The 26,118-nt window shown below is 54.8% G+C and overlaps 1 protein-coding gene across 1 annotated transcript in view; it reads right to left on the bottom strand.

The window, feature by feature from the left end:
• OPA1 (OPA1 mitochondrial dynamin like GTPase) overlaps positions 1-26,118 on the bottom strand; it is a 55,177-nt gene that overhangs the window by 8,038 nt on the left and 21,021 nt on the right. Inside the window, exons 8-27 of the mRNA XM_087965641.1 lie at positions 23,472-23,525; positions 21,857-21,961; positions 21,468-21,554; positions 20,543-20,656; positions 20,346-20,426; positions 19,228-19,302; positions 19,062-19,133; positions 17,215-17,314; positions 16,916-17,046; positions 15,572-15,644; positions 15,203-15,275; positions 13,236-13,354; positions 11,189-11,253; positions 9,780-9,856; positions 5,888-6,053; positions 5,357-5,509; positions 5,169-5,277; positions 1,636-1,715; positions 1,106-1,246; positions 290-406 (exon numbers count right to left, since the gene is read on the bottom strand). Of these exons, the coding sequence (XP_087821767.1) occupies positions 290-406; positions 1,106-1,246; positions 1,636-1,715; positions 5,169-5,277; positions 5,357-5,509; positions 5,888-6,053; positions 9,780-9,856; positions 11,189-11,253; positions 13,236-13,354; positions 15,203-15,275; positions 15,572-15,644; positions 16,916-17,046; positions 17,215-17,314; positions 19,062-19,133; positions 19,228-19,302; positions 20,346-20,426; positions 20,543-20,656; positions 21,468-21,554; positions 21,857-21,961; positions 23,472-23,525 (1,992 nt within the window). The remainder of the gene's footprint in view (positions 1-289; positions 407-1,105; positions 1,247-1,635; positions 1,716-5,168; positions 5,278-5,356; positions 5,510-5,887; positions 6,054-9,779; positions 9,857-11,188; positions 11,254-13,235; positions 13,355-15,202; positions 15,276-15,571; positions 15,645-16,915; positions 17,047-17,214; positions 17,315-19,061; positions 19,134-19,227; positions 19,303-20,345; positions 20,427-20,542; positions 20,657-21,467; positions 21,555-21,856; positions 21,962-23,471; positions 23,526-26,118) is intronic.

The raw sequence follows: 26,118 nt of genomic DNA, 5'->3' as shown, positions 1-26,118 counted from the left end.
AGGGCCCCCGAGGCTTCTCCTTTCCTGGGGCTCCCCAGAGTCCCCAGGCGGTTGGGGGTCCTGGACGCTGAGTGGAGCACAACGCTGGCCTTCGAAGGTCCCTGAGGATTGAGGGTCGGGAGGGAGGCAGGAAAGGAGGGGGCCTGGGCAGCCCAGCGCTTGGCAAGAGACAAGAACAGCTGGGCCAGAGGTTCAGTGCAAGGCTGCCACCTAGTGGGACTACACGAGAGCGCCACCCCCAGCACATCCTGCTGGCTGGGCAGGGGGAGAGCCCCCCCACCCCGCTTACCTCCGAGTCCACAAAGTGCCTCTGGTAGTAGTAGAAGCCCCTCCGGCAGAGGTTGCAGTGGCCCAGGGCGGCTTTCAGGAAGTGCTGCCTGTAGACCTGGTGCCAGGTGTCCTTGATCTGGGGGCAGGCGGGGGGGTCAGTCCTGGGCTGCGGAAGGCCCCTCCCCCTCCCGAGGCCCCAGCCCTGAGCAGAAGGCAAACCGCAGGCTGCCCGCCCCTCCGTCCTGGGTGCAGGACCGCTTCCTCTTCTCCCTGGGGACCCGGCCTTCGCCCGGAGCAAAAGGAGGGGGCGCAGCTACGGCCATTTGCCTTTCCTCCTCCTCCTGCCTGGCCTCCAGGGCCCTCCTGGGACTGAAGCCTTTGTCCCCGGAGCCCTCCTGGGGGAGCAGGGGGCCTTCGGGGCTGGGAGGGTCCTGGAGGGGGCGGATGGCCCTGAGCCCCACGGAGACATTCCTCTGAGGGGGAGGAAGACCCCGGGGGGGCTTCCAGGGGCCAGGAGAGGAGCCCAGAGACCCTCCTCCTAAGGCCATGGGAGCCCCCCGTTTCCCCTTGGCTGGCAGGATCCAAGGGAAGCCAGTCTGGGTCACCAGAGTTGGAAGGGACCTGGGAGGTCTTGTAGTCCAACCCCCTGCTCATGGCTGCCCAGTCTCTTCTGAAGCATTTCCAGTGATGGACCAGGACCTCCACCTCTGTTCCTGATCACGGCTGCTTCTGTATCCAAAGGGCCACAGCCAAGGTTTCCCTGCCCAGCCGTGTCCGCCCCCTTCCCGCTCTCTCAGGGCCCCTCCCCGAACAGTGGCAGAGCGAGGGGCCTCACCAAGCAGGGGTCCACGGCCACCCCGCGGGCCTCGAGGTTCTTCCGGACGGTGGTGACCTCATCGTTGGCCAGGTAAGCCGGATGCTCTTCGTTGCACTTCATCATCTTCTCCAGCTCGCTTTTGGTCTCGCTGCGGATCGTCTGGCAGGCAGGAGACAGAAGAGCTTTTGGCCGCTCCAGACGGGCCCCTCCAGACCCCGGGCTTTCCCGGGGGTCAGAGGAGGCGGCAGGAGCCCAGAGGCCTCCAGGGAGCCTCCATAGCCCTGGGGCAGCCCCCCGCTGGAGGAGGAACGTGCCCTGTGCCGCACCGAGGGAGGCAGGGGGAGACCCCAAAGGCGCCCAGGCCCCACCTGGAGTGGGACGCAAGGAATGGCGAGGAGACGCGGCTGGGAAGCAGGTTCCCGAAGGGCCAGGAGCCGGAGGGAAGGCCGCCCTCCGAGACGCCGGACTCCCACAGCCGGACTCCCCAAGGCTCTGCAGCCGGCCACGGCTGGGGGAGACCCCCAGGAGGAAGAGCCGAGCGCCTGTACCTGCTCTTTGGAGCGCTTCACCCAGTACAGCCACCTCTTCCTCCAGTCCGGGCCCACCATGTCCTCAATGACGGATTCCGCTGGGGAGAAGCGAGACACGCGGCCCTCCTCAGTCCCCAGGGAGGAGCCTTGCCGGAGAGAGCAGGGGCGCACAGCCCCGTCCCAGAGGGGGCTCCCCCCTCCCGAGCCTCTGACCCAGGAACCGCTCCCCTCTTTTGCTCAGGAAGCCGCTCCGGCTGGGCCTTCCGAGCAGCAGCCATGAGGTGGCCCAGGGAGGCCGGAGGCCCCAGGGAGGGAGGGAGGGAGGGAATGAGAAGGAAGAAAGGGAGGGAGGGAGGGAATGAGAAGGAAGAAAGGGAGGGAGGGAGGGAGGGAATGAGAAGGAAGAAAGGGAGGGAGGGAGGGAATGAGAAGGAAGAAAGGGAGGGAGGGAGGGAGGGAATGAGAAGGAAGAAAGGGAGGGAGGGAGGGAATGAGAAGGAAGAAAGGGAGGGAGGGAGGGAGGGAGGGAGGGGGGAATGAGAAGGAAGAAAGGGAGGGAGGGAGGGGGGAATGAGAAGGAAGAAAGGGAGGGAGGGAGGGAATGAGAAGGAAGAAAGGGAGGGAGGGAGGGAATGAGAAGGAAGAAAGGGAGGGAGGGAGGGAGGGAATGAGAAGGAAGAAAGGGAGGGAGGGAGGGAGGGAATGAGAAGGAAGGGAAGGAGGGAGGGAGGGGGGAATGAGAAGGAAGAAAGGGAGGGAGGGAGGGAATGAGAAGGAAGAAAGGGAGGGAGGGAGGGAGGGAAATGAGAAGGAAGAAAGGGAGGGAGGGAGGGAATGAGAAGGAAGAAAGGGAGGGAGGGAGGGAGGGAATGAGAAGGAAGGGAGGGAGGGAGGGAGGGAATGAGAAGGAAGAAAGGGAGGGAGGGAGGGAGGGAATGAGAAGGAAGAAAGGGAGGGAGGGAGGGAGGGAATGAGAAGGAAGAAAGGGAGGGAGGGAGGGAGGGAATGAGAAGGAAGGGAGGGAGGGAGGGAGGGGGGAATGAGAAGGAAGAAAGGGAGGGAGGGAGGGAATGAGAAGGAAGAAAGGGAGGGAGGGAGGGGGAATGAGAAGGAAGAAAGGGAGGGAGGGAGGGAATGAGAAGGAAGAAAGGGAGGGAGGGAGGGAGGGAATGAGAAGGAAGAAAGGGAGGGAGGGAGGGAGGGAATGAGAAGGAAGAAAGGGAGGGAGGGAGGGAGGGAATGAGAAGGAAGGGAGGGAGGGAGGGAGGGAGGGAATGAGAAGGAAGAAAGGGAGGGAGGGAGGGAGGGAATGAGAAGGAAGGGAGGGAGGGAGGGGGGAATGAGAAGGAAGAAAGGGAGGGAGGGAATGAGAAGGAAGGGAGGGAGGGAGGGAGGGAGGGAATGAGAAGGAAGAAAGGGAGGGAGGGAATGAGAAGGAAGGGAGGGAGGGAGGGAGGGGGAATGAGAAGGAAGAAAGGGAGGGAGGGAATGAGAAGGAAGGGAGGGAGGGAGGGAGGGAGGGAATGAGAAGGAAGAAAGGGAGGGAGGGAGGGAGGGAATGAGAAGGAAGGGAGGGAGGGAGGGAATGAGAAGGAAGGGAGGGAGGGAGGGAATGAGAAGGAAGAAAGGGAGGGAGGGAATGAGAAGGAAGGGAGGGAGGGAGGGAGGGGGGAATGAGAAGGAAGAAAGGGAGGGAGGGAATGAGAAGGAAGGGAGGGAGGGAGGGAGGGAGGGAATGAGAAGGAAGAAAGGGAGGGAGGGAATGAGAAGGAAGAAAGGGAGGGAGGGGGGGAATGAGAAGGAAGGGAGGGAGGGAGGGAGGGAGGGAATGAGAAGGAAGAAAGGGAGGGAGGGAGGGAGGGAATGAGAAGGAAGGGAGGGAGGGAGGGAGGGAATGAGAAGGAAGAAAGGGAGGGAGGGAGGGAGGGAATGAGAAGGAAGAAAGGGAGGGAGGGAGGGAGGGAATGAGAAGGAAGAAAGGGAGGGAGGGAGGGAATGAGAAGGAAGAAAGGGAGGGAGGGAGGGAGGGAGGGAGGGGGGAATGAGAAGGAAGAAAGGGAGGGAGGGAGGGGGGGAATGAGAAGGAAGAAAGGGAGGGAGGGAGGGAATGAGAAGGAAGAAAGGGAGGGAGGGAGGGAGGGAATGAGAAGGAAGAAAGGGAGGGAGGGAGGGAGGGAATGAGAAGGAAGAAAGGGAGGGAGGGAGGGAATGAGAAGGAAGAAAGGGAGGGAGGGAGGGGGGAATGAGAAGGAAGAAAGGGAGGGAGGGAGGGAATGAGAAGGAAGAAAGGGAGGGAGGGAGGGAGGGAATGAGAAGGAAGAAAGGGAGGGGAGGGAGGGAATGAGAAGGAAGAAAGGGAGGGAGGGAGGGAGGGAATGAGAAGGAAGAAAGGGAGGGAGGGAGGGAATGAGAAGGAAGAAAGGGAGGGAGGGAGGGAGGGAGGGAGGGAGGGAATGAGAAGGAAGAAAGGGAGGGAGGGAGGGAGGGAATGAGAAGGAAGGGAGGGAGGGAGGGGGGAATGAGAAGGAAGAAAGGGAGGGAGGGAATGAGAAGGAAGGGAGGGAGGGAGGGAGGGAGGGAATGAGAAGGAAGAAAGGGAGGGAGGGAGGGAGGGAATGAGAAGGAAGGGAGGGAGGGAGGGAGGGGGGAATGAGAAGGAAGAAAGGGAGGGAGGGAATGAGAAGGAAGGGAGGGAGGGAGGGAGGGAGGGAATGAGAAGGAAGAAAGGAGGGAGGGAGGGAGGGAATGAGAAGGAAGGGAGGGAGGGAGGGAGGGGGAATGAGAAGGAAGAAAGGGAGGGAGGGAATGAGAAGGAAGGGAGGGAGGGAGGGAGGGGGAATGAGAAGGAAGAAAGGGAGGGAGGGAATGAGAAGGAAGGGAGGGAGGGAGGGAGGGGGGAATGAGAAGGAAGAAAGGGAGGGAGGGAATGAGAAGGAAGGGAGGGAGGGAGGGAGGGAGGGAATGAGAAGGAAGAAAGGGAGGGAGGGAATGAGAAGGAAGAGAAGGGAGGGAGGGGGGAATGAGAAGGAAGAAAGGGAGGGAGGGAATGAGAAGGAAGGGAGGGAGGGAGGGAGGGAGGGAATGAGAAGGAAGAAAGGGAGGGAGGGAGGGAGGGAATGAGAAGGAAGGGAGGGAGGGAGGGAGGGGGAATGAGAAGGAAGAAAGGGAGGGAGGGAATGAGAAGGAAGGGAGGGAGGGAGGGAGGGAGGGAATGAGAAGGAAGAAAGGGAGGGAGGGAATGAGAAGGAAGAAAGGGAGGGAGGGGGGAATGAGAAGGAAGAAAGGGAGGGAGGGAATGAGAAGGAAGGGAGGGAGGGAGGGAGGGAGGGGAATGAGAAGGAAGAAAGGGAGGGAGGGAGGGAGGGAATGAGAAGGAAGGGAGGGAGGGAGGGAGGGAGGGAATGAGAAGGAAGAAAGGGAGGGAGGGAGGGAGGGAGGGAGGGGGGGAATGAGAAGGAAGAAAGGGAGGGAGGGAGGGAATGAGAAGGAAGAAAGGGAGGGAGGGAGGGAATGAGAAGGAAGAAAGGAAGAAAGGGAGGGGGGCCACTCACTGTCCTTCAGGCGGCTCTGCAGGGTCTCCTCCATGAACTGGATGGCGGCGTCCCACTGCTGCTTGTCCGAGATGGAGCGGTCCTCCAGGGCGTTGTGCTGGATCACCCTCTGCCCAGGGAGAGCACGGGCGTCAGGAGGGGCCCCCTTTCACCCTCCCGCCCCGTCCCAAGGGAGGGGGAGGCCTTACCAGGCTGTCCTCTGCCCGCTCGTTCCACTTGTGCCGCTTGATGCTCTCCTCCTTCACCGCCTGCTTCAGCTTGTCGAAGATGTCGTCGTGCTCCTTGCCCTTCTGCTCCGTCATGAAGCGGGAAAACTCCTCCTGCAGGGTCTCCCAGGCCACCTGCCAAGGGCACGATAAGCGACGGCAGGCGAGGCACCCCTGCCCTGCCCCTGAGGGCCACAGGGGCAGGAGAGGGAGAGGGGAGGGGGCTCTCTTCCCTCCTGGGAAGGGGAAGGGGCAGGAGGAGGGGATTCTCTCTCGGTCGCTCAGACTTGCCGCCTTCCGCTCCCAGAACCCCCTCAGGCCTGCCTTTTCCTGCCTTGCCACCCCTTGGCCTTAGTGCGAAGGACGTCTTCCACTCCAAAAGGGCCCGGAGGCTCCTCTTTCCCCAAGTGACCCAACGGGCCCAGAAGGGCAAGCGGACTCGCTCCTCGGCTTAGGGGTCTCACTGGGGAGCCGGGGGGGAGGGAGGAGGAGGAGAGGCTGGCCGCCACTCACCTCTACGGCCTTGTTGGGCAGCTGCTTGTCCGTCCACTGCTTCAGCCGGATGTCCACGGTGGTGTTGAAGGTGCCGGCGTTCAGGGACTGGGCGGCTGGAAGGTAGATGTTCTCGATCACGTGGGTGGAGACTCTCTCCCACAGGGTCTTCTGCAGGATCTCCTCCCTGGGGGGAGGGAAGCGCAGGAGGAGGTGGGGAAAGCGGCGCCAGGGAGAAGCCCCCCCCCCCCGGCTGCCCAGGGTGCAGCACAGCCAGCAGCAGAGCCTGAGTCACGGCCCTCATGGAGCCCAGCCTCTCCGCCGCTAAGGGAGGCAATCGCCAAGAGAGCTTGGCCCCGCTCTATGACCTGGTTATTAAGCAGATCACTGCGGTCCTTAAAGTGAATCTGGCTTCCGCCATGGACTTTGCTGCTCAAATGGTCGCAAAGGGGATCACATTATCCCTGGACTGTCGTAAGTATGAGTAAGTGGCCGAGCCTCTGGATTTGGACCATGTGACCAAAAGGGGGCGGGGGGTGCAGCCACGGTCGTAAGTCCCTTTTTTCAGTGCCCTTGTAATGTTGACTCCTGCCTGCCTTCTGCTTCCAAAAGAGACTCTACGGCGGCAGCTCCAGGCAGGCCGAGGAGGTCGCTCAACGACACGCGTCCTAGTCACCCTGAAGGGATCTGGGGGGCAACCTTACTCCCTTCATCATTATTCTCGCCATAAATTGGTCGGCATGCGACTGGAGGGGCAGGATGTAGGGGACGCTTTTGTCTTTTGTTCCTTTTAATTCCCTTTTTAAAATGTTCCTGTCTAGCTTTGTTTTCTCTCTGTTCGTTTCTCCTTTCTGATTTTGTCTTTTAATCTTTTGCATACAATAAAAAAAATGATTTAAAAAACAGAAAACCGTATGGCGTTAAAAAAGCTGTGAAGGGCAACCTCGCTTCATTTTCTCAGTCATTTGTTACGACTCTCACCTGAAACTCGGAACCAGTAAATGAAATTTCAACTAGTGAACCAAACTCCTCCTGCCCCGGTATAAGCCCACCTTTCCGCTTAAATGGCCACTTTGACGAACAAAATTAACATCCCTGCAGTGTAAACCAGTGGTCCCCAACCTTTTTTGTACCAGGGACCGGTTTCAAGCAGAAAAATTTTGCAAGGACCCGGGGGAAGAGAGAAGAGAAGGAGGTTGCTCTCTCGCTCCTCCACCAGCCCAGGAAGAAACTGCTTCAAAGAAGCGGGGCTTTTCCTGTCGCCGCAGCTATTCCGAAGTGCCGTTTCACCCCCACCCCCCCCCCGCCCGCCCACGCGCTTCAATCCACAGTGTCCCGTTCTGCCTGCCTGCCTGCCTGCCTGCCTTAGTTTCTGGTTGTTTGGGAGCAGCTTCGGCTGAGAATAATAACTATTCGCCTCTTTTACTCAGCCGAAGCTGTTCCGATTCAACCATTAACGAAGGCAGGCAGGCAGGCAGAACGGAGCACTGGGTTGAACCCAGCGCGGCGGGCGGGCGGGTGGGGTGGGGGTGAAACGGGCGCTTCGGAGGCGCTGGCAACAGGAAAAGCCCCCCGCGCCTCTTGAAGCAGTTTCTTCCTGGGCTGGTGGAGGAGCGAGAGAGCGACTGAGAGAGCTGACCCAGAGAGAAGGACAGGCTTCGGTTGCTTCCTCCCTCCCCTTCTTTCATTTGTGTCCTTGATCCCGATCCCAGCAGCATTCACCGAAGGTGAAGAAAGCCGCCATTTTTTTAAAAAAATTCTTTGCGGCCCGGTAGAGAGTGCTCCACGGCCCGGTACCGGTCCGCGGCCCGGTGGTTGGGGACCCCTGGTGTAAACCTAACTATCCACGTGGACTCCAGCAGCCTTGAACCCTTTTGGGGGAACGGGCAGGAATGTATCCATGACTCAGAAGCCCCCAAGGCGGCTGCCACTTCCTGCGCCCTCCGCGAAAAAACCGAGGAAAGGAACGGCGCTGGGTGGGGGTTTGTGTGCGATTCCACACGTTGTGAGAATCCAACCCGTTTCTCTTGACTACGTGAACTCGGCTGTCACAGGAAGCACTAGTGCAACACGTGTGGATGCCGCACACGTTCTGGGAACGCAGCAGTGGTGGCTGCGGATTGGGGGTGAGGATTTGGAGCAGGGGCCTCCAACCTTGGCCACTTTAAGACGGGTGGACTTCAACTCAGCCAGCTTTGTGGCCAAGATTGGAGGCTCTCATTTGGAGTAAGGCACAACCCCAGTCCGAGAGGATCGATCACACTCAAGAGGGCAAGGCAGGAAGACAGAATTCTGAACACAAGGAATTCGGAATTAGCTCTAGATCAGTGAGATGGGAAATGGATATGGTGGGAATGGCAGGTCGATGGTCCGAAGGGGGGAAAACGAGAGTCGGCAGGTAACACCCTGAGCCTGAGCAGCTGCTTCTGAGGAAGGGAAAGGAGGGCGAGGGGCGGAAGAGAGGAAAACGGTTTTCTTGCCGGAAGGTGGCTCCTCCCCGGGGTGCCTCTCGAAAGCTCTGAGACCCCGCTGGAGTCGCGCCAAGGAGGGGAGGGAAGAGGGGCTCCAACCGGCTTTGGGAAAGTTATTTATGAGAACTTTAAAAGGGCACGAAGCGTTTAGAGAATAAAAATGGAAAAGGCCTGGAAACTGAAAGCAGACATTCCTCTCGTCTTGGGCCAAAAGATGCTCCTGCCAAACCAGGCTCATCTGCTCAACAGCAGCCCCACAAACACACACACACACACACACACACACACACACACACACCATCCAAGAGGCAAGTCCAAAGTATGTCGGGCGTCTTGTAACTTTCGTAACTTTTTGGCATTGCTAGGAACAAAATCTCCCAGGGAGAAAGGAAAGCGAAACATTTTCATGAGAAGAAGAACCGGGGTGACACGACAGCAGTGTGTCCCCATATTGGAGGGGCTGTTCGTAGACAAGGAGAAGTCCACCTCTTCTCCAAAGCCCCAGAAGGCAGGACGAGAAATCACAGAGGGAAACTAACCCAGGAGAGAAGCAACCTGGGAGAAAATAAGGAGGAATTTCCCAGCAGGGAGGAGGAGAAGTTGCCCCCAGAGGTGAGGGATGCTCCATCACAGCCAGAAACGGTCTCAGGCAGAAGCCTCCAAACTTGGCAACTTTTAAGACTTGTAGACTTCAACTCCCAGGGTTCAACTCCACAAGTCTTCAGTTTGCCAGGGTTGGGGACCCCTGGTCTAGGGTCTCCTGCTTGAGCAGGGGGCTGGACTAGAAGACCTCCAAGGTCCCTTCCAACTCTGTTATTCTGTTCTATAAAAGCCAGAGCCCAAAAAGCCCAAGCAATCCTCCCCTCCCTCAAAATCACCAGCCTGTCCCCCTGAGACCTCAGCAGCCCATGGCAGGGGGTCCCGAGACCAGGAGGCACGTCCCACCCAGGGCTCCCAATCCGGCCTCCCTCCCGCAGCATCTGGCTCCCATACGGCCCTGGGGGAGGCGCTTGGGGAGGCTCTGCACGCTGACAGGGGGCGCAAGTTCTTTGGGCGGCCAGGCCCACCTGGGTTCCATTTAGAGTATTTACAGCTTCCCACAACCGCTTCTCCTCCACTGCTGCCCCGGGGACCCTCCCCTCTGCGGCTGGTTTCACTCAGTCTTGGGCTGAAGACCCTCCGCGCCCGCTGTGTTTTCTCCCGGGGAGGGGAGGGGAGGGGAGGGAGGGGCTGCAAAACTGCCAAGCCTCAGCAGAACAGCCTGGGGGGGGGGGGAAGAGTTGTGGGGCCTCCCGACTGACTTAGACGTGGAGGCCCATCAACGCTGGACGGTCCCAAGGGAGCGTATGAAGCAGCCCATCCTAAGCTCAGCCCCCCCTTTCCCCCCCCCCACCCCCAGGGGCTACGTCCCTACCCCAAAGGGGAGAAATCAAGTACGGTACCAGTGCTTGGGGGTCACCTGGCTCAGGCTTATGACTTCGTCCAGGATTTCGTTCTTGGCTTTTTCAAACAGCTCGTTCTGGGCGGAGAGAGGCAGAGAGTTAGCGAACGTGGGAAGGGGGAACGAATCAGGTGCCGGAAGAGGTGAGGGGGACGATCCCTGGAGTGGAGTGGAGACACCAGCCTCTCCTGGGGACTTAGGTCCTCCACTGGGGGCCCTGAATTGGGCGCCTCCCCCCCCCAAGCGCCTCCTTTAGGCAGGGCAAAGGCCGGCAGCACCAAGAGCCCTGCCTCTCCACCCCCCGACCTGGCCTCACCCGGCACCTGCTCCTTCCAGAGCAGACCCCCTCCATGCAGGCGCCTGTAAAGGGTGTGTGTGTGTGTGTGTGTGTGTGTGTGTAACTACCACTCCTTTCCTCCCTGGTGGGAAAGGCCAAGGGCTGCAGTGGCTAAACTTCCCAGGGGTCCCAAGGCAGCTGGGGCCAAGATTCCCCCCCTTCGGGCTATTATGGGGGAAGGAGAGGCTAGTGCTGATCTCTCTTCCAACTTCAGACTTTCTGTGCCAGTTTGATTAATGAAGGAAAATCTTTCTAGCTCAGGGCTGAGATGGGGGCTCCTGGGGGCTTCTCTGAGCTTGGTGCTTTTCTTGCAGACGTTTCATGACCCAGCTAGGGAACATCATCTGTGCTAAGAAGCAGCAGAGTTTCCCTAACCCCAACCCCACTCCTTACTAGCACAGATAATGTTACCTAGCTGGATAATAAAACGTCTGCAAGAAAACAACCAAGCTCAGAGAGCATCAAGGACCCCTCAAGTCTGATGAATTAATTATACTGTGCAAGCTTTAATTTTGTGGTACACAACCGTGGTGGCAAGTGAATTCAACCAACCGATCAGGGCGTTTTAACTTTGCAGGGAGAGAGGAGGAGGCCAGACAGCCGCCTCTCGTCCGGGACTGAGGTCAGTGCTGGGCTCCGTCTGGAGCAGGCTTTTGACCCTCCACCCCACCCCAAAATGCCTGGCTCCAGAGTGAGCCCCTGCACGATCAGATCTAAGCCTTTCCCCCGCCCAGATCCCTCAAGCAGCCCCGGGGAACTCCATCAAAACTTCAAACAGTCATTGAGAAACTGGATATAAGTTGAGACCTACCTGTAATTGTGGAAGGTCTACACCGGGGGTCTCCAACCTTGGCCCCTTTCAGACCTGTGGACTTCAACTCCCAGAATCCCCCAGCCCAGGGTTTCTCAACCATGGCCACTTTAAGACTTGAGGACTTCAGTTGGCTGGGGAATTCTGGGAGTTGAAGTCCACGGGTCTGAAAGGGGCCAAGGTCAGCCATCCAGGGGAGCCACTGACACTCCCGAGGCCCAGAAGAGACATTCAAGAGGCTTTGAGGCAGACGGGAACTCACCCGGTCCAGCTCTCGCAAGCGGGGGTAGTTGTTCTTCCACTCGGTTTCCAGATTAAAGCGGGTTGCTGGGAAAGAAGAGAGGGTTCCTAGCAGCGAGAGCCACACCTCCCTGCTTGCTAGCCCACTTTCCCCCTGACCGGGCCCTTCGGCTGCAGGATAGGGCTGGGAAATAAGGCCGCCTTCCTCTTCAAAAGCTGTATTCCACTGGCATATTCTGGCAACCCAATGAACCCTGGGGACGCTTTAAGGCAGCCCACCCAGGACATCCAACCTCTTAGGAATCTGTCCACCAATTGGTTGGGCTGGCAATATATAAACCAACAATGTATGTTTGTAGCTTTAAGACAAAGTTACTGTATTGATCTGTCCTATGTTCCGATTGGTTGATTGTATTGTGAATTGCCATAAGAGGGAGCTGGAGATCATGGCTTGCTCTCGCTGACATTCTGTTGCTATCTAAGGTTCTCTGTTGTGCTTATACTTCGATATCTTTGTTTACTGGAAATGAGAAAGGCAACCGGTTGGCAAGAAGATTTTGTAATTGGATATTCTTGGGACTGTTAAAGGTATATGACCTGGACCGTTTATTGGACTGTGCTATTTCTTAAAGTAAACCTTAACTCGATTTAGTGTATCTGTGTGTGGCTGAATAATTATAACTACTCTCATAAACGTCTTCATGCGCATATCCTTGTTACTCAAGGGTTATTTTGTACATATCGTAACATAACCCATGAAAGTATCCGTAAGCAGCATCATTAAGGTCAAATAATCAATTAGGAATAGTAACGGGAAAAGAAATAACACTTGTTAGGAACGTAAGTCGCTTCACAGTTGGGTTGGAAATATAGAAGGCAGGATAGAAATTTTAATACTGTCTCTTCAAGGGAATGCTCAAATTGTAATTGGGTGTGGTTCCTCAAACAGCCATAAGATGGAGCCAGAAACCTGGTTTCCGAGTGTTGCCTTTCCTGCATTTCCCTACTGACTGCTGCCGGTTGTCCTTATTCTTGGATTTGATGCGAGTCTTTTACTGAACTGTTTATGGTACTGGACTTTTGTTATGGGATTATCCCTGGACTGAATACTGGCTCCGTTTTGCTATACAGTGGATCTGTGTGCTGGCTGTGTGTTATTCTTCACTACTCTCACTACGTCTCCCTGTGTGCGCTCATTCTCCTAACGGGGAATGACCTCAACCACACTCCTAGAGCACAGGACAAAAATAGACGTTAAATTGAAATGGGAAAACCGTGACGGTTAATTAGCCACCAGAGACGGGCAGTTTTAACTGGGAGCAGCCCTTCCTGCCCTCCCCACGGTCTGAGAGCCACGAAGCCGACCCCTCTGTGGCTGGAGAGGCTCCCTTGGACAGCTGCCCGGCCAGGTTTTTGGCGGCTGAGGGGGGGTCCACGCCTGCTCTCCCCCTGGAAGGTTGATTTAGCCTTTTGTCCTTCCGAGGTGGGTGAAATGGGGGTGGGGCCCGCAGAGGGCTGGAAAGCCCCGTGAAGCGGCACTGAAGTCTAAGGGCCGGGGCTATGGCTATTCCCTGGGCCATCCAAGGAGTGGGGGGGTTCCCTTTTCTCCCGCCCCTCGTGCCTGGGAACGGCCCGGGGCACTGAGGGGACGTCCTTTCCCCTGAGCCAACGTTTTGGCCCTGGATCATGCTCACCCTGCCCTGGGAATGCCCCAAATCTCCAGGTGCCCCAGAGGGAGGGCAGCCCTGCCCTGCAAGGCCTCTCCTGCCTTTGGCCTCCAGAGCGTTTGGTCGGAGGGGGAGTGTCACTCGATTCTCTGCTTTCCCTCTGGCTCCGAGGGGCTTCCCCAAGTCGACTGCAGCCGTGACAGAGCCGCGAATGAGCTCAGCCGAGCCCTGAGTGCAGATCCTGTCCACCCAAAGGGTTACCCAAGACCTCCTGAGATATCTAGAGCCCCTTTTCTGCACCCAGAGGCAGAGGAGCAACAAGCCGGCCTGGGGCCGCTTCACACCAAGCCCCCGACCCCAGTCTGGTCCCAGCCCCCCCCACTGAACAAGCGGCCCCCTCACCTTTGAAAGCATCCGCCTGCTGCTCCACAGACTCCCGCACCATTTTCCAAAAACAGTCGGACACGGCTAGGCTGAGGTTCCGCGTGGTCACCTGGTGGGGTTTCAGCAGCATGCAGTTCCTGGGGGAAGGAGGACTCAGGGTCAGGGCCTCCTGTCTCCCACCACCTTCCCGGGACCCCTTCCAGCCCGTTTCTGTGGCCCCCCAGGGTGGGGCAGCCAGGGCAGCTTCGGGACCTGTGGACTTCCAACTCCCAGGACTCCTGAGCCAGCTGTGCTTTTGAGAGCCCCGAGGCTGCTGCAGGTGCCCCACCTCTCCTCCGCACCTGCTGGGGCCCCTTCTGACTTTCCGCCTTGGGACAGTTAACACCCCCCACCCCCCAATTTTATATGACCCGCAACCATGAGCTTCCTTCCACACCTTCGCCCATGTCACGGACGAGGGACGGAGGAGCAGGACGCTCACAAGCCTGGCAGGATCTGATGGCCACTCAGATATGTACAAACAGGGAGCCCTCGACTTACGACCACAACTGAGGCCAAAAAATGTTGTTGCTATGTGGGACAGGTATGGAATTTTATGACCTTTCCTGCCAGCGTCGTTAAGTGAACCACGGCCGTTGTGAAGTTAGCAACACGGTCGTTCAATGAATCTGGCCTCTTCCTCGCTGACTGTGCTTGTCAGAAGGTCACAAAAGGGGATGATGTGAACACCCCCCCCTCCCGGGGGACGCTGCAAACTGTCATAAATACGACGGTTGTCAAGTTGCCAAACATCCAAGCTTGGATCATGTGACCCTGGGGACGCCGCTGCAACGGGCATTAAGTGTGAAAAACGGCCATAGGTCACTTTATTCCATGCTGCTGTAACTTCGACTGGCCAGGTGTCTCCAGCCTTGGGCACTTCAACCCCCAGAATTGCCCAGACAGCTTTGCTGGCTGAGGAATTGTGGGAGCTGAAGTCCGAAGTCTTGAAGGGGCCAAGGTTGCCCCCCTAAATGAATGGCTGTTGAGTCAGGGACTACCTGTGGTCCAGGTTTCTCCCACGTGACCCACATTTAACCAGCATGCTAATCAGGATTTGCAGAATATTCTGTCACAGGCTCCGCAGAAGGAACACGATGTCTGCAGCCTTTCCACCACCTCCAGTCCAAACAGGAGAGATCAGCCCAGCCAACCCAGAGCGGCTCCTGGCCATTCCCGCCTTGGTTTCCAGGTGCTCCCCCCTCCACTCCTTCATCATCTCCTTCCAGAACGTTCCCCCAGGCTCAGGTTCCCCAGTTCTCCCAAGACGGCCCAGACATGAAGAGCCATGATTGGGCAGGACAACCAACCGGTCCCTTCAGCGCCTCAGAGCTCAAAGCCTTTTGGAAACTCAACCTCATGCAAGAAAGGCCTCTGCCTCGCCCCTGGCTGGAGATAACTGGGGCCAAGGGGGTGGGGTGGGGTGGGGGCTGCTCTGCGTTTCCTTCTGGCACTTTGTCCTCTTCCTGGGGTGCTGGTTGTATTCATTCATTCATTCATTCGTTGAATTTATATAGCCCCCTACTCGTCCACTGCGACTCAAGGTTTTCCTCTTCCTTTGGTTTTAAGCGTAACAAAACCAAGGAACCCCCACAGAGGCTGAGAAGGCTGGGCAAAACCCAGAGAAGCCGGAGGGCGGCTGGAAACGTCGTTGTGCGGAAGGGAGCAGGGGCAGGTGGACGGAGGCTTTTGCTGGTGCCAAGTTGCGCCAGACTCTCTGGGATCCCAGGGCTCGCCAGATCCCCGTCCCCCAGTGTCTCCTGGGGTTGGACCAAATTCACATCAATGACATCTCCTTCCCCTGAATCCTCCAGACACTCAATTCTCTGCCTGCCTTGCCAAGCGAGATACTGCCCGGCCAACGAAAGGCTTCACAGCCTCAACCATTCCGAGCTATGCCCTCCAGACCAGGAAGGCAATCTTTAGAAAACCAAGTCAAAGCCTACTTCAATAGCTTGGAGTTTTGGAAAAATTCCTCTTCATAGTCCCTAATAGATTCGATGCTTTCACTGCTGTTTCCTAGAGAAAGAGAAAAAAGCCACTGAGACCAGGCCATGGGGGAAAGAAGGGCCCGCGGCTGGACAAACGCCCGCCTACACGTTGACCCCTGGGGTAGGGCTGCATTGCCATTATCCTCCTCATTTCCCCCTACCACGAATGGTATCATATTGGGGTGATTGTTGCTCTGTTGCTTTGCATGCACCCCGAGAGCTTCTGCAACAGAGACAAATTCTTTGTGTGTTTAATCACACTTGGCCAAATATTGCCTCCCCTCCCCTCCCCCACCTTTCCATCCCATGCCATGTTTCACCGACCTTTCCCAGTAACCACGGCAAAATACCCGAGAGCCTTCATGGGGAAGAGCTTGCCTTCGATGATCTGCTGAATCTGCAGGGGGGAGAGCAGCAGCTCAGGATGCTGGGTTAGGGGGTCCTGGACTCCCTTGGGCAAAACCCTCCACCGTCACAAGGCGCCCTTGAGATCTGGCCCAGCTCCGCCCTCTGCTCAGGACAAGGGCCAACAGCAGCTCCACTGACAAACAGAGCTGAGCCCGGAGGCTGTAAGTGGAGGCATCGCATGGTTGGACCTGGGCTTTTTTGGGGACATTTTTGCATCGTTAAGCAAATCACTTTTCCCAAATGGAAATGCCACAAACTGGAACTAAATGCCAGAAACCTGCAAATAACACCTCAAATTGCAATCACGGGATTGAGGGATGCTGTTAAGAGTCATACAGGGAGTTGGTCATCGAGGGCCCAACATGCAATCCTGTGGCTCTGTGTGTGTGTGTGTGTGTGTGTGTGTGTGTGTGTGTGCGCTGTAATTTCAAAAATGGATCGTAAGTAGCTTTTGGAGGGGTCCAGCATAACTCTGAGTGGTCGTTAAGCAAGCAGTTGTAAGGCCTACCTGTAAAGCATCCCGGCCCAAGGCTCGCTGTCCACCCCTTTCAGGGTGGAGGGCCTGGCCACACCCTCTCCTCCGCAGCCCAGGCATTGGGGCAGAGGCCTCAAGTGGCAGCCTGGAGCCAGGGAGGGTGAAAGTGGCCCCCGGCACAGCCAGGAGGAATCTGTGACCTTCTGCGCCACCTGGCTGTGTCCAAAGTGGAGGGCAAAGCCTCAGGGATGCCCCCAGACCCCAGCTGCATGCCCAGGGCGTTTTGCCCGGGGCAGGGGACTCCAAGCTCGGCCCCTTGAAGACTCCTGGACTTCAACTCCCAGAATGCCCGGCTGGCTGGGGAACTCCGGGAGGCGAGGTCCACAAGCCTTAAAGGGGCCAAGATGGGAGAGCCCTGCTCTGTGGGCCCTTCCCTGTCAGCACACCGGCCACGAGGCCCATTTTTCCTACAGCTTCAGAGTTACACGGAGGGGAAGATGCACCCAGAAGACATAGAACCGTTGCCCACCTCAGAGAAGGGACCAACTTCCCACAGAAGAAAAAAATCTCCCCTAGTCAAGGTGGCAAAATGACAGACCCCAAATCACAGAATCTTCCTGGTAAATTGGGCCAGAACTCCCCCAGTTATTCCTAACGGTTAACAAGCAGGAGCTGCTTCCCTTGGGAACAGGGGGATTTTCCCTTCCGCTGGCGGAGGAACCTCTGCTCCGTGAAGCCCCCTTACACACACACACACACACTCCCTCCCTCCCTCCCTCCCTCACCCTGCTGGGACTGGCCACGTTCTTCTCCGCCAGGTCCACTTTGGTCAGCACGAAGATGGTCCTCTTGCCCTGGGGGTCCATCTGGCTGACCAGGTCGGTGACGATGCTGCGTTCTGCATCTACGGACCCATCTGGGAAGGAGAGCAGAGAGACGGTCCGGGAGGGAAGGGGGGCACCGTGACTCGACCTCAAACAGCCGGCGGAGGTGGAGGAGGGCCGGCTGTCTGCCCTGCCTCCCCCTCCCGCCCCAGGGGTCCCCCCACCCACCAGCCCAAGACTCCTCCCTGCTTCCTCCTCACCTTGGATGCAGAGGATGATGGCGTTGGGGTTCTGCATGTAGGCCTTGCTGATGCTGAAGATGAGGTCCTTCGTGTTTGCCGCCATCCCCGAGGTCACCGTCTGTGGAAAGAGAGGCTGGCTTTTCATGCCTTGGATGTTTCAATCTGCAGGGCTGGAAGGGACCTTGGAGGTCTTCCAGTCCAGCCCCTGATCAAGCAGGAAACCCTATTTCATTACAAATGGCCGCCCAGTGACGGAGCTCCCACAACTTCTGCAGGCAAGTCATTCTAGGAGTGAAATTCCTCCCAAGTTCCAGGTTGCTTCTTCTCTCCTTGATTAGTTTCCACCCGTTGCTTCTTCACCTGCCTTCAGGTGCTTTGGAGAACAGGTGGACCCCCTCCTCTTCTTTGGGGCAGCCCCTCGGATACTGGAAGGCTGCTATCATGTCACCCCTAGTCCTTCTCTAGGCCAGCCAGGCCCAGTTCCTGCAAGCCTTCCTCGTATGTTTCAGCCTCCAGCCCCCTCATCCTCCTGGTTGCTCTTCTCTGCACACTTTCCAGAGTCTCAAAAATCTTTTTTGGAATGTGGTGACCAAAACTGGATGCTGTATGTCATGTTCTCTGCACTCAGCTTCTCTGCAGCTGCCTTCCGGATGGGGAAGAACTGGCTTCAGTTCCACCTGGCAAGACCCAAGAGGTTGGGGGGGTTTTAAGGCTTCTGGAAACTTTCCATCCCCTCAATGGGATCAGCGCTGGGGCAGAATCTGGGGCTTCCCCTGGACCCAGTTTCTGTTTGAGCTACAAACAAACGACCTTAGAGCTAAAATCTTGAGAGCTAAGCAAAAGGCAGAACTCTAGGTCTGATTTTGGCCATTTTAATTTAAAACACACATTTCTTTAGAATAAAGACATTTAAAATGTATTTTAAATACTGCAGCAGCGCCCCAGCCTGGAAAAGCCCCCCTGCCCTTGGTGCGCACAACGCCCCCTGGGTTGAGAGAAATGGCTCTGCTCCAAATTGTCCCTGGGCTTCCACCGCTGAGCGTGGACCTGAATGTGGATCCAACTCTGCCCATAATGCTGCTCTGCTTTCCTTCCAAAAAACCCCGTGTGTGTGTGTGTGTGTGTGTGTGTGTGTGTGTGCGTGCGCGTCTTTCATCCAGTGCCAGATGGATGGCAGCACCACCATTTTGCAGAGTGTCAGCTGCCACCTCACACTTGCCTATGCTTCGTTGTGATGTAGTGACGGCCTGTCGTGAACTATGGAGAAGGGGGACGAAGGGGGGAATGTTTGGGAAATTGAAAGTAGAGGTTATGCCTTCTGGAGAAGCTGCTTCAAGGTCGCCTAACTGGAAGAAGGAGGGAGCGGCGTAGCAGAGCACCCTGGAACCGACCGTTATGAAAACATCTTGCAAGATTTTAATTGGTTTCCTTGGGGTGGGAAATGAAAGGCAGTCAAAGAGGAAAAAGGATAACGTAGGGATTTGGGCAGGCGCATCTCAGTTCCGGCTCTGCATGACTGCAGGTGCTTTTTTTTCTAGAGGCACCTGGACTTTCTGGTTTTTCCTTTGAAGACGTTTTGCTTCTCATCCCAGAAGCTTCTTCAGTTCTGACTGGATGGTGGGGAAGGGAAGGACTGATATGAAAACGTCCTCAAAGAGAACCAAAGAAAATCCAGGTGCCTCTTGAAAAAGCACCTTTGGGACAACCAGGAACCGGATGGCCGAGAAGCGCCACACTTAGAGGCCGAAGCTTGTGGCAGGTCGGACGCAGGGAAGTGAGGCTGAGGGAACGAAGCCCCCCCAGCCCCCGTCCCCTCGGCCCCCGCGTTGCAACGACCCCCCCTCCAGCCCCCTCCGGACACTCACACTGATGACCCCGGGCAAATCGACCAGCACCATCCTCTGCAGGCCAGGACCCTTGACGCTGAGCGAGATGGTCTGCAAGGGAAACAGCGCAGCTTGAGCGAGAGCAGAGCCCGGGGCGTTTCTGGAAAGGCCCCCGTGGAAGTGGGAGGGGGCTCCGGGGCCTCACCTCCGAGCTGACGGTGCAGCCGCTGCCCACGCTCTTCTTCATCCGGATCTCGATCTCGTGCCGCAGGGCCGCCAGCTGTTTCAGCGGAAGCAGAAAGGGGCGGAGTCAGAGGGAGGGAGGGAGGGGCTGTAGGAACTGGAAGGGGGCCCGAGGGGCCCAGGGGAAGGCACCCCAGGACACGGCCACCAGGAAGAGAGCAATCAGGCTGCCGGTAGTCCTTGACTTACGACCCTGCATTTAATGACCGCTCAAAGCTATGATGGCACCGAAAAAGGCGACTTACGACTGGTCCTTGCCGTTAGGACTGTCCCAGTGGCCACGCGATCAAAATCCAAGTGTTTAGCAACCTCCGTGTGCAACGTCAAATGCGACCGCCCTCGGCAACCTTCCCAGCCGGCTTCCCACAGGCGAAGCCAGTGGAGGGAGCCGCTTCGCTTAACAACTGGGGGATTCCCTTAATCCCAGGGCCAAAAATGATCATAAAATGGGGTCTGATTTGTCCTGGAAGTTCCGGTCCCAACTGAGTTTGTAACTTAAGGAATGGACAGGAGAGGCACCCAGCAGGCTTACGGGGGAGTTTATATGGATTCGGGGGTGGGGTCTTTACCCATAAGCAGACCCATCTAGAGAACCCCTGAAATGACCCTGGGCCTGCCCACTTCCTCTGCAACTGGGCCAATTCTGTTCACTGAGAAGAGGCTGCTTGGCAACGAATCACTTGAACTGGACCTCCGTGTGGGCAGCTGATCTCTGGCCCTTGACACCGTGCCATGGTCCGAATTCACGGGGAAAAGGCTCCAGACGTTTCCCCCTCACCAACTTCTCCCAAGAAGGGGAACTGGGAGACAGAGCTAGAATCCCCTAGAAGCGCCAGGCGCTCCAAGGCCCTAGAAGGGAGGGAGGGGCACCGCAGCCTCTTCCAGCCACACAGACGTGGCCCCTCCCGCAAGGAAGCCTCCGGCCGGGGCCCCTTCTGGAGGGAGCCGGCTTCTCCTGGCACGGACCGACTGGACTTCCTGGCAGATCGCCCACCCTACAGGGATGGTGGGGGATGATTGAAAGCCCAAACAAAGCCCAGCGCAAACCCTCCGGGCAGCGTCCTGTTCCTTGAAACTCACGTCTTCCTCCTTGTTCAAATCGAACTCCCGAGAGCTGTCCTTGAACACGGCCACGTGGTGGGGGCCTTCGCTGAGGGTCACCTGAGGCCCAAAGGGGATTCAGAAAAGGGGAAAGGGTTAAAACACCCGAGTGGATCTCCGGGGGGCAGGCTCTCCTCCTGGAAAGCCCACTGTTTGGTGGACCGCAGTGCCCCTACCTTGACCGGTGAGCGTGTCATCATTTCTCCGGAGCCCCGGGGGAAGATCCGGGCCTGAGCCACCATTTCCAGCACGCTGGTTTTGCCAGCACTCTGGTCTCCCACCACAACCACCTGAAAGGCAAGTGCTGGGGTTTGTTTCCCACAGAGACAAGAGGGTTTCTCCTGAGGTGGGACAAGGGGGGCGCCAGAATCCTGCTTCTACGCCAGGCAGATCCCTGAAGGGCACAGCAGGGCGTTTCAAAAGTGCCACTAGAGACGCTCCAATGACGTCAGGAGAGACAAAATTCCACCCAGAGACAGTCTACTTGGGATGCCCCCAAAGCAGCCAGTTATTGCCTACCCTAACAGTCTGGGCTTTTCCCACTATAGACACCGCTTTACGGTGCTTTGACTGGCCTCTCTCAGCGGTTGACAGAACCAGCATTATTTGCCCCTAACCAGCCGGGTCCTCCTTTGACCCACCTCGGAAGGACGGAAGGCTGAGTCAACCTTGAGCCTGGTGGGATTCGAACTGCCCAATTGCTGGCAGCCGACAAGTCAGCAGAAGGAGCCCGCAGTCCTGCACTCTAACCCCTGCGCCACCACGGCTCGTAGCATCCTTCCTTTCCCCCACAGCTCAAATGGAAGACGTTAAAGCTACCCACTTTCACACCCTGACTGCAAATGCCAGCCCCACGATCGTCTGACGCCTGGCCAAGAGCCACCCCGGCCTGCATGGAAATTGCCAAGCGAAACGCCTTAAAAGCAAAATCAAGAGAGTCCAGTTGCCTTTGGGGGAAAAAGCCCCCTTGGGACAACCAGGGCCTGGAGGACGGAGAACCTCCACCGATCCTCAGGGCTGAGTGACAGCTGCCTGTATCGTCCTGATGCTTCTGACCAGAATGAAGGGAAGTGTGGACGCAGAGGCTCATCTCCGACTCACCCGAGGCAAATGGTCGTGTGTATTGTAGCTGGCATCGTAGTCTGACAGAGTATCCAGGACTTCGGAGTACATGTCAATCAAAGATTTCTAGGGGAGGAACAGTGAACTCAGGGAGGGAAGCCGAAGCCCAGGAAAGGAGGAAGGTTACCCCAATCAGAGATCCACGCTGAGCGCCAGTGCAGCGCAGAGCAGCCGTTGAGGGGCTGGAGTGGGAAGGAAGGGAGGTTGTGGCCCCGGTCGCCCGAAGGACTCTGACCGGTGGGGTCTAGGCGGAGGGGCTTCCCCGCCACGGCCACCCACGGGAGGGGGTGCTTTTAGCCAAGCGAAAACCGCCACGAGGAATAGCGCAGGAGCAGCCACTCCCCCCCACCCCCCCTTGCCTCCCTTACCTTCACCTTCCTCTGATGAATGCCCTTCTCGTCCTTCTGCAGGACTATCTTCCTCAGCTCTTTGTTCTCCTTCTCCAGGCGCTCCAGCATCCGCTGGTATTTCAGCTGCAAAGAAACCCAAGTGGGGAAGGTGAAGGGAGGGGAGGGCAGGAGGAGAGGAGGAGGAGGAGGCAGGAGGCAGGGGGAGGAATCAGGCTGCTGCTGCTGCTGCTCTCTCTGACTCAGCCCAATGACGAACAATAACGTAGCAAGTAAAACAGAATAGCAGAGTTGGAAAGGACCACGGAGGTCATCTAGTCCAACCCGCTGCTCCAGGAGGAGACCCTATATGGTGTCAGACAAGTGGCTGTCCAAACTCTTCTTGAAAACCTCCAGTGATGGAGCACCTACAACGTCCGAAGGCAAGTCGTTCCACTGGTTATTTGTCTTCACTCCCAGGAAATTCATCCATGGTTCCAGGTTGGATCTTTCCTTGTTTAGTTTCCATCCATCGCTTCTTGTCCAAAAGATCTTGGATTCCTTTCTCCACAACATTGTGCTTTGCTTCCCAGGAAAGGTGGAATAGTTGGTACTTTTAAGAGGTAGCTGGGGTCCCCCTCAACCCTGACCTGGCCTTTCCCCAGAACCGTTCCATCTTCTGGAAGGGGAAATTAACCGGGGCCATTCATGGGGATGGAAAACCCGCCGTAGCTTCATGGTTACAAACTGGCTCTCACCTGGGTGGGCAGCCTGGGCCTCCCACAGTGCCCAAAGGGGGGGGGGTCACATGGCTGTCAAAAACCCCCTTCTGGGAAGCCAAAATCGCTGGTAATGCAGGTGGCCCCCACAATTGAAGAGGGAGCCACATGCTTAATATTTAGGATAGAAGTAGTTAACCGTGACAACTCTAAGACTGGTGGACTTCAACCCTCCCAAATTCTGGAAGTCCACCTGTTTGGTTAAAGTGCAAAAATTGGATACCTCTGGTTTAGGATTTTTTTTTTTTTTTTGAGACTGACAGAAATATCCCAATTAGTACGAATGTGCAGATAAATGTTATATTAAATGGCATTTCCCCCACTCCACAAACTTCAATGGCAAAATAAAATGCAGAGGGTTAGAACTGAAGAGATATTTAAAATATCCCAGAAGACTTTCTGCCAGGTCTAAAGAACCAACAACATACGAAGTTCCTTCTGAGTAGTTCCTTTATTTCCATTTGCCTACAGACAGAATCTTGCCGGACTAAAGCAACTGTCTGCAATGACCATAGACGACACCCCCTGTGAATTGCTAGGGAAGGTCTGTCCTTGCTTTCTTCCTGCCCACCGGACCCCTCAAGGTCTGCTGCCTCTTCATCCTCTGGAAGGGAGACCCCAAACTAAGTTCTACCCATCTGGATCTCTGGCTTCATGCCCCCTGCCCCCTGCCCCCCCCCCCAAGCCTGGCCAATCTGGCTCTCCGCTGGTTCTACAGGGCGGGGGGGGGGATCTCTCCCAGAGAGCAGCAGGATCCCCAGGGGATCGAGAGTTCAGTGAGGGCTACACTGATCTGGCCTTGTTTTTTTTTTTTCTCCCCGCAGCTCATCTGGCCAAATAAGATTCTGGCCTCTCAACCACCACAGCCTTCCCCTTACCTGCGTTCGTAGTAATTCTTCCTGGAGCTGATCAACCTTTTCTTTATCAGAAACCTGCAACAGAAAAAGGACACAGAACGCATGGTGGGCATTTCAGATGTTACCCATGTCTGTATCGCGGGATAAAAATTGATTTAGCCTTTTATTGTTTCGATCTTTGTTAGACTGACGAGTCTTGTAGGAGTGGGTGGCTGTACAAGTTGAAATTATAAATTAAAAAATATATATTTCAGATGCAAGAGATCATAAGCTGTAAGAGTCATTGTTTTACAAGAATAGGGTCAAATCTGACAGCTTGGACTTGAAAGCAAACTCATTCCTAACAGCATTTGGCTATAATTAATGGCTGCTATGCTTTTACTCAGGTGCCTTATTTCTAAAAGCCGCTGTGGATTTATTAGCACTGCAGCTCGAGAAAGCTGCTAACCTCGGGAACTGTGTTTTTCTAAATGAAAAGACCTTTCAAGTACGCAATAATAATAATACAGTTGATTTCTCCAATTCCATCCATCTCTGCTCAAAAAAAATAAGCCAAGGACTTCCGGTTTGAAGGGCTTCGGCAACAGACAGAAATCCGCGATCGTGCGCGGTTTCTGTCTGGGCTCGCCGCTGGAGCGCCCTGAGCTGGCTGGTTTCGGGGCTAAGCCACCCCGTAGAGGTGGTGAAGAGGGGGGAGACTGCCAGCAGGGTCAAGGAGAGCCACATCTCCCCTCCTCAGCTGGCCATTACTCCCTTTCCCGAAGGCGGTTGGAGTGGTGGTCAGAAATGGCCACCACAAAGAAGAACTCAACCGGAAAAGAATGTGCAGGAGGAAGATAAGAAGTGAAAGTTTTGGCTGACCGGGTTAAATTGTAAAAGCGACAACTAAGGTACCCTGGAATTTAAACTTACAAAAAATAACATCGCTCCCAAAGAAGAGTCGGAAGCAGTGAAGGAAAGCGAAAAGGGAAAGGTTTGGCTTTTTTTTCCTTCTCTCTCCTTCCCTATACTGACAACTAAGAGACTTAAATAAGAAATCGAAAAAATCCGCTTTGACATCAATAGGCAATTAAGCTGAAAATAAAACAAAATGCCAAAGGGATAATAAAGATTTCTGGACATTAAATTTTTTCTTTTTCATAAGCAGGAAGGGAGAGAAAAAGAATAAGGGCAGGATCTGGAAGAGGGAGGAGACTGCCTGGAATTAAAAAGAATCTACAGTAAAACTTCAACAAGACTTCTAAAAGATACATTTTAACTGAAACTTTGCAACTAAATAGTAACCCCAGGAAGAGAAAGTGAAAAAAAAGAGCAAAAAAGAAACAGCTTGCATGTATTTGGATTATTTGGTGATCTTTGGATTCTTGGTTATTATATTTGAATGACTAAAATCAATCGGGTGGTTGTTTAAAAATTTATACAATGGCATCACTTCTGGATGAATTGAAATGGAACTTAAAAAGTACAAAGAAGATGCACAAGAAGGGAAGGGTTCTTTTGGCTTCATTTTTCAATTCTTAGAAATGGAGATTTGGAACTATGAGAAACAACAAGAAAAGACTGCAAAACAAGAAGACTGGGACAAAGAAGAAGCCATCTTTAATGAACAAGCAATTTTATGTGGGGAAGAAAAAGGAAAGGAGGGAAAGAGAATGGAGAATTTAAGACTTAAAAAAACAACCAAAGAAAAGGAAAATAATTCGAAAAATAAGTATAATACTGCAAAGCAACAGAAGAGGAGAATACAGAAGAGAGAAATAGAGGTAGAGAGACAAGGGGGTAAAAAGGGGAGAGAGAAGAAGAAAGGGAAGAAGGAAAGGAAGAGAAGTTACAAAGGACTGGAGCAAGATATAGAGAAACAGGACCTATTTAGAGATAATGGGTAAAAATCTAACTGAAAAAGGGATTCTGTAAAGGTACGTAAGATTGTATTGTTATATTAGTAATACAAATAACTTTAGAAAATTGGAAACAACGTATGATTAAAATGAGGGATAAAATAGTGTAATTTAGTGAAATGTTTGTGAATAAAATGAAATAAAATGAATGAGAAAATTGAATTAGGAAAAAACGGAAACATTTTAATTAGTTAATGTTTTATAAAATATAAGTGAAGGGGGAGGGGAATTAACTATGGAAAGATTATAATTGCTTCCATAGAAGTATGATATTTAATTGAAAAGTAAGACTTTAATGAATATTAATATTAATGATAGAATTGAATTGGAATGGAATGTTGTTTTAATTATATATATTTATAAAAAAAAAGTTAAGAATACAGTGTGTATTTTAAGAATGTACCAAGCAGAATCCGAATGGAAGTTATGTATTATATTGAATATAAAGGCGTCATACTCCATTTATACTCAGTAACCACAGGAGAAATTTTGTTTAATGAGAAAAGATAATAGATAACTGAAACAGGACAGACAAAAAATATAAATACAATGATTTGAATTGAGATGAGATAATTAAAATAAAATTGAGAAAATTAAGAGAGGGGAGAAGCTATGCAGAAAATGTAAAATAGTAATAAGTTATGGAATAGAATATAAAAATGAGCATGAACCTGAATTTGTGTCTGTACGAAGAAATGTAACCCGGGATTACGCTACTTTCAAAAGAGATGTTTTATTTGTATTTTTTTTTCTCTTTGTGAAAACTCAAA

Source organism: Notechis scutatus, chromosome 4 (genome assembly GCF_049901735.1).
Source record: "Notechis scutatus isolate UNSWTSFEM ecotype Mainland chromosome 4, rNotScu1.2, whole genome shotgun sequence".
Classification (NCBI taxonomy): Eukaryota; Metazoa; Chordata; class Lepidosauria; order Squamata; family Elapidae; genus Notechis; species Notechis scutatus.
The sequence above is the reverse complement of the archived record's forward strand: the minus strand, read 5'-3'. Positions and strand labels throughout refer to the sequence as shown.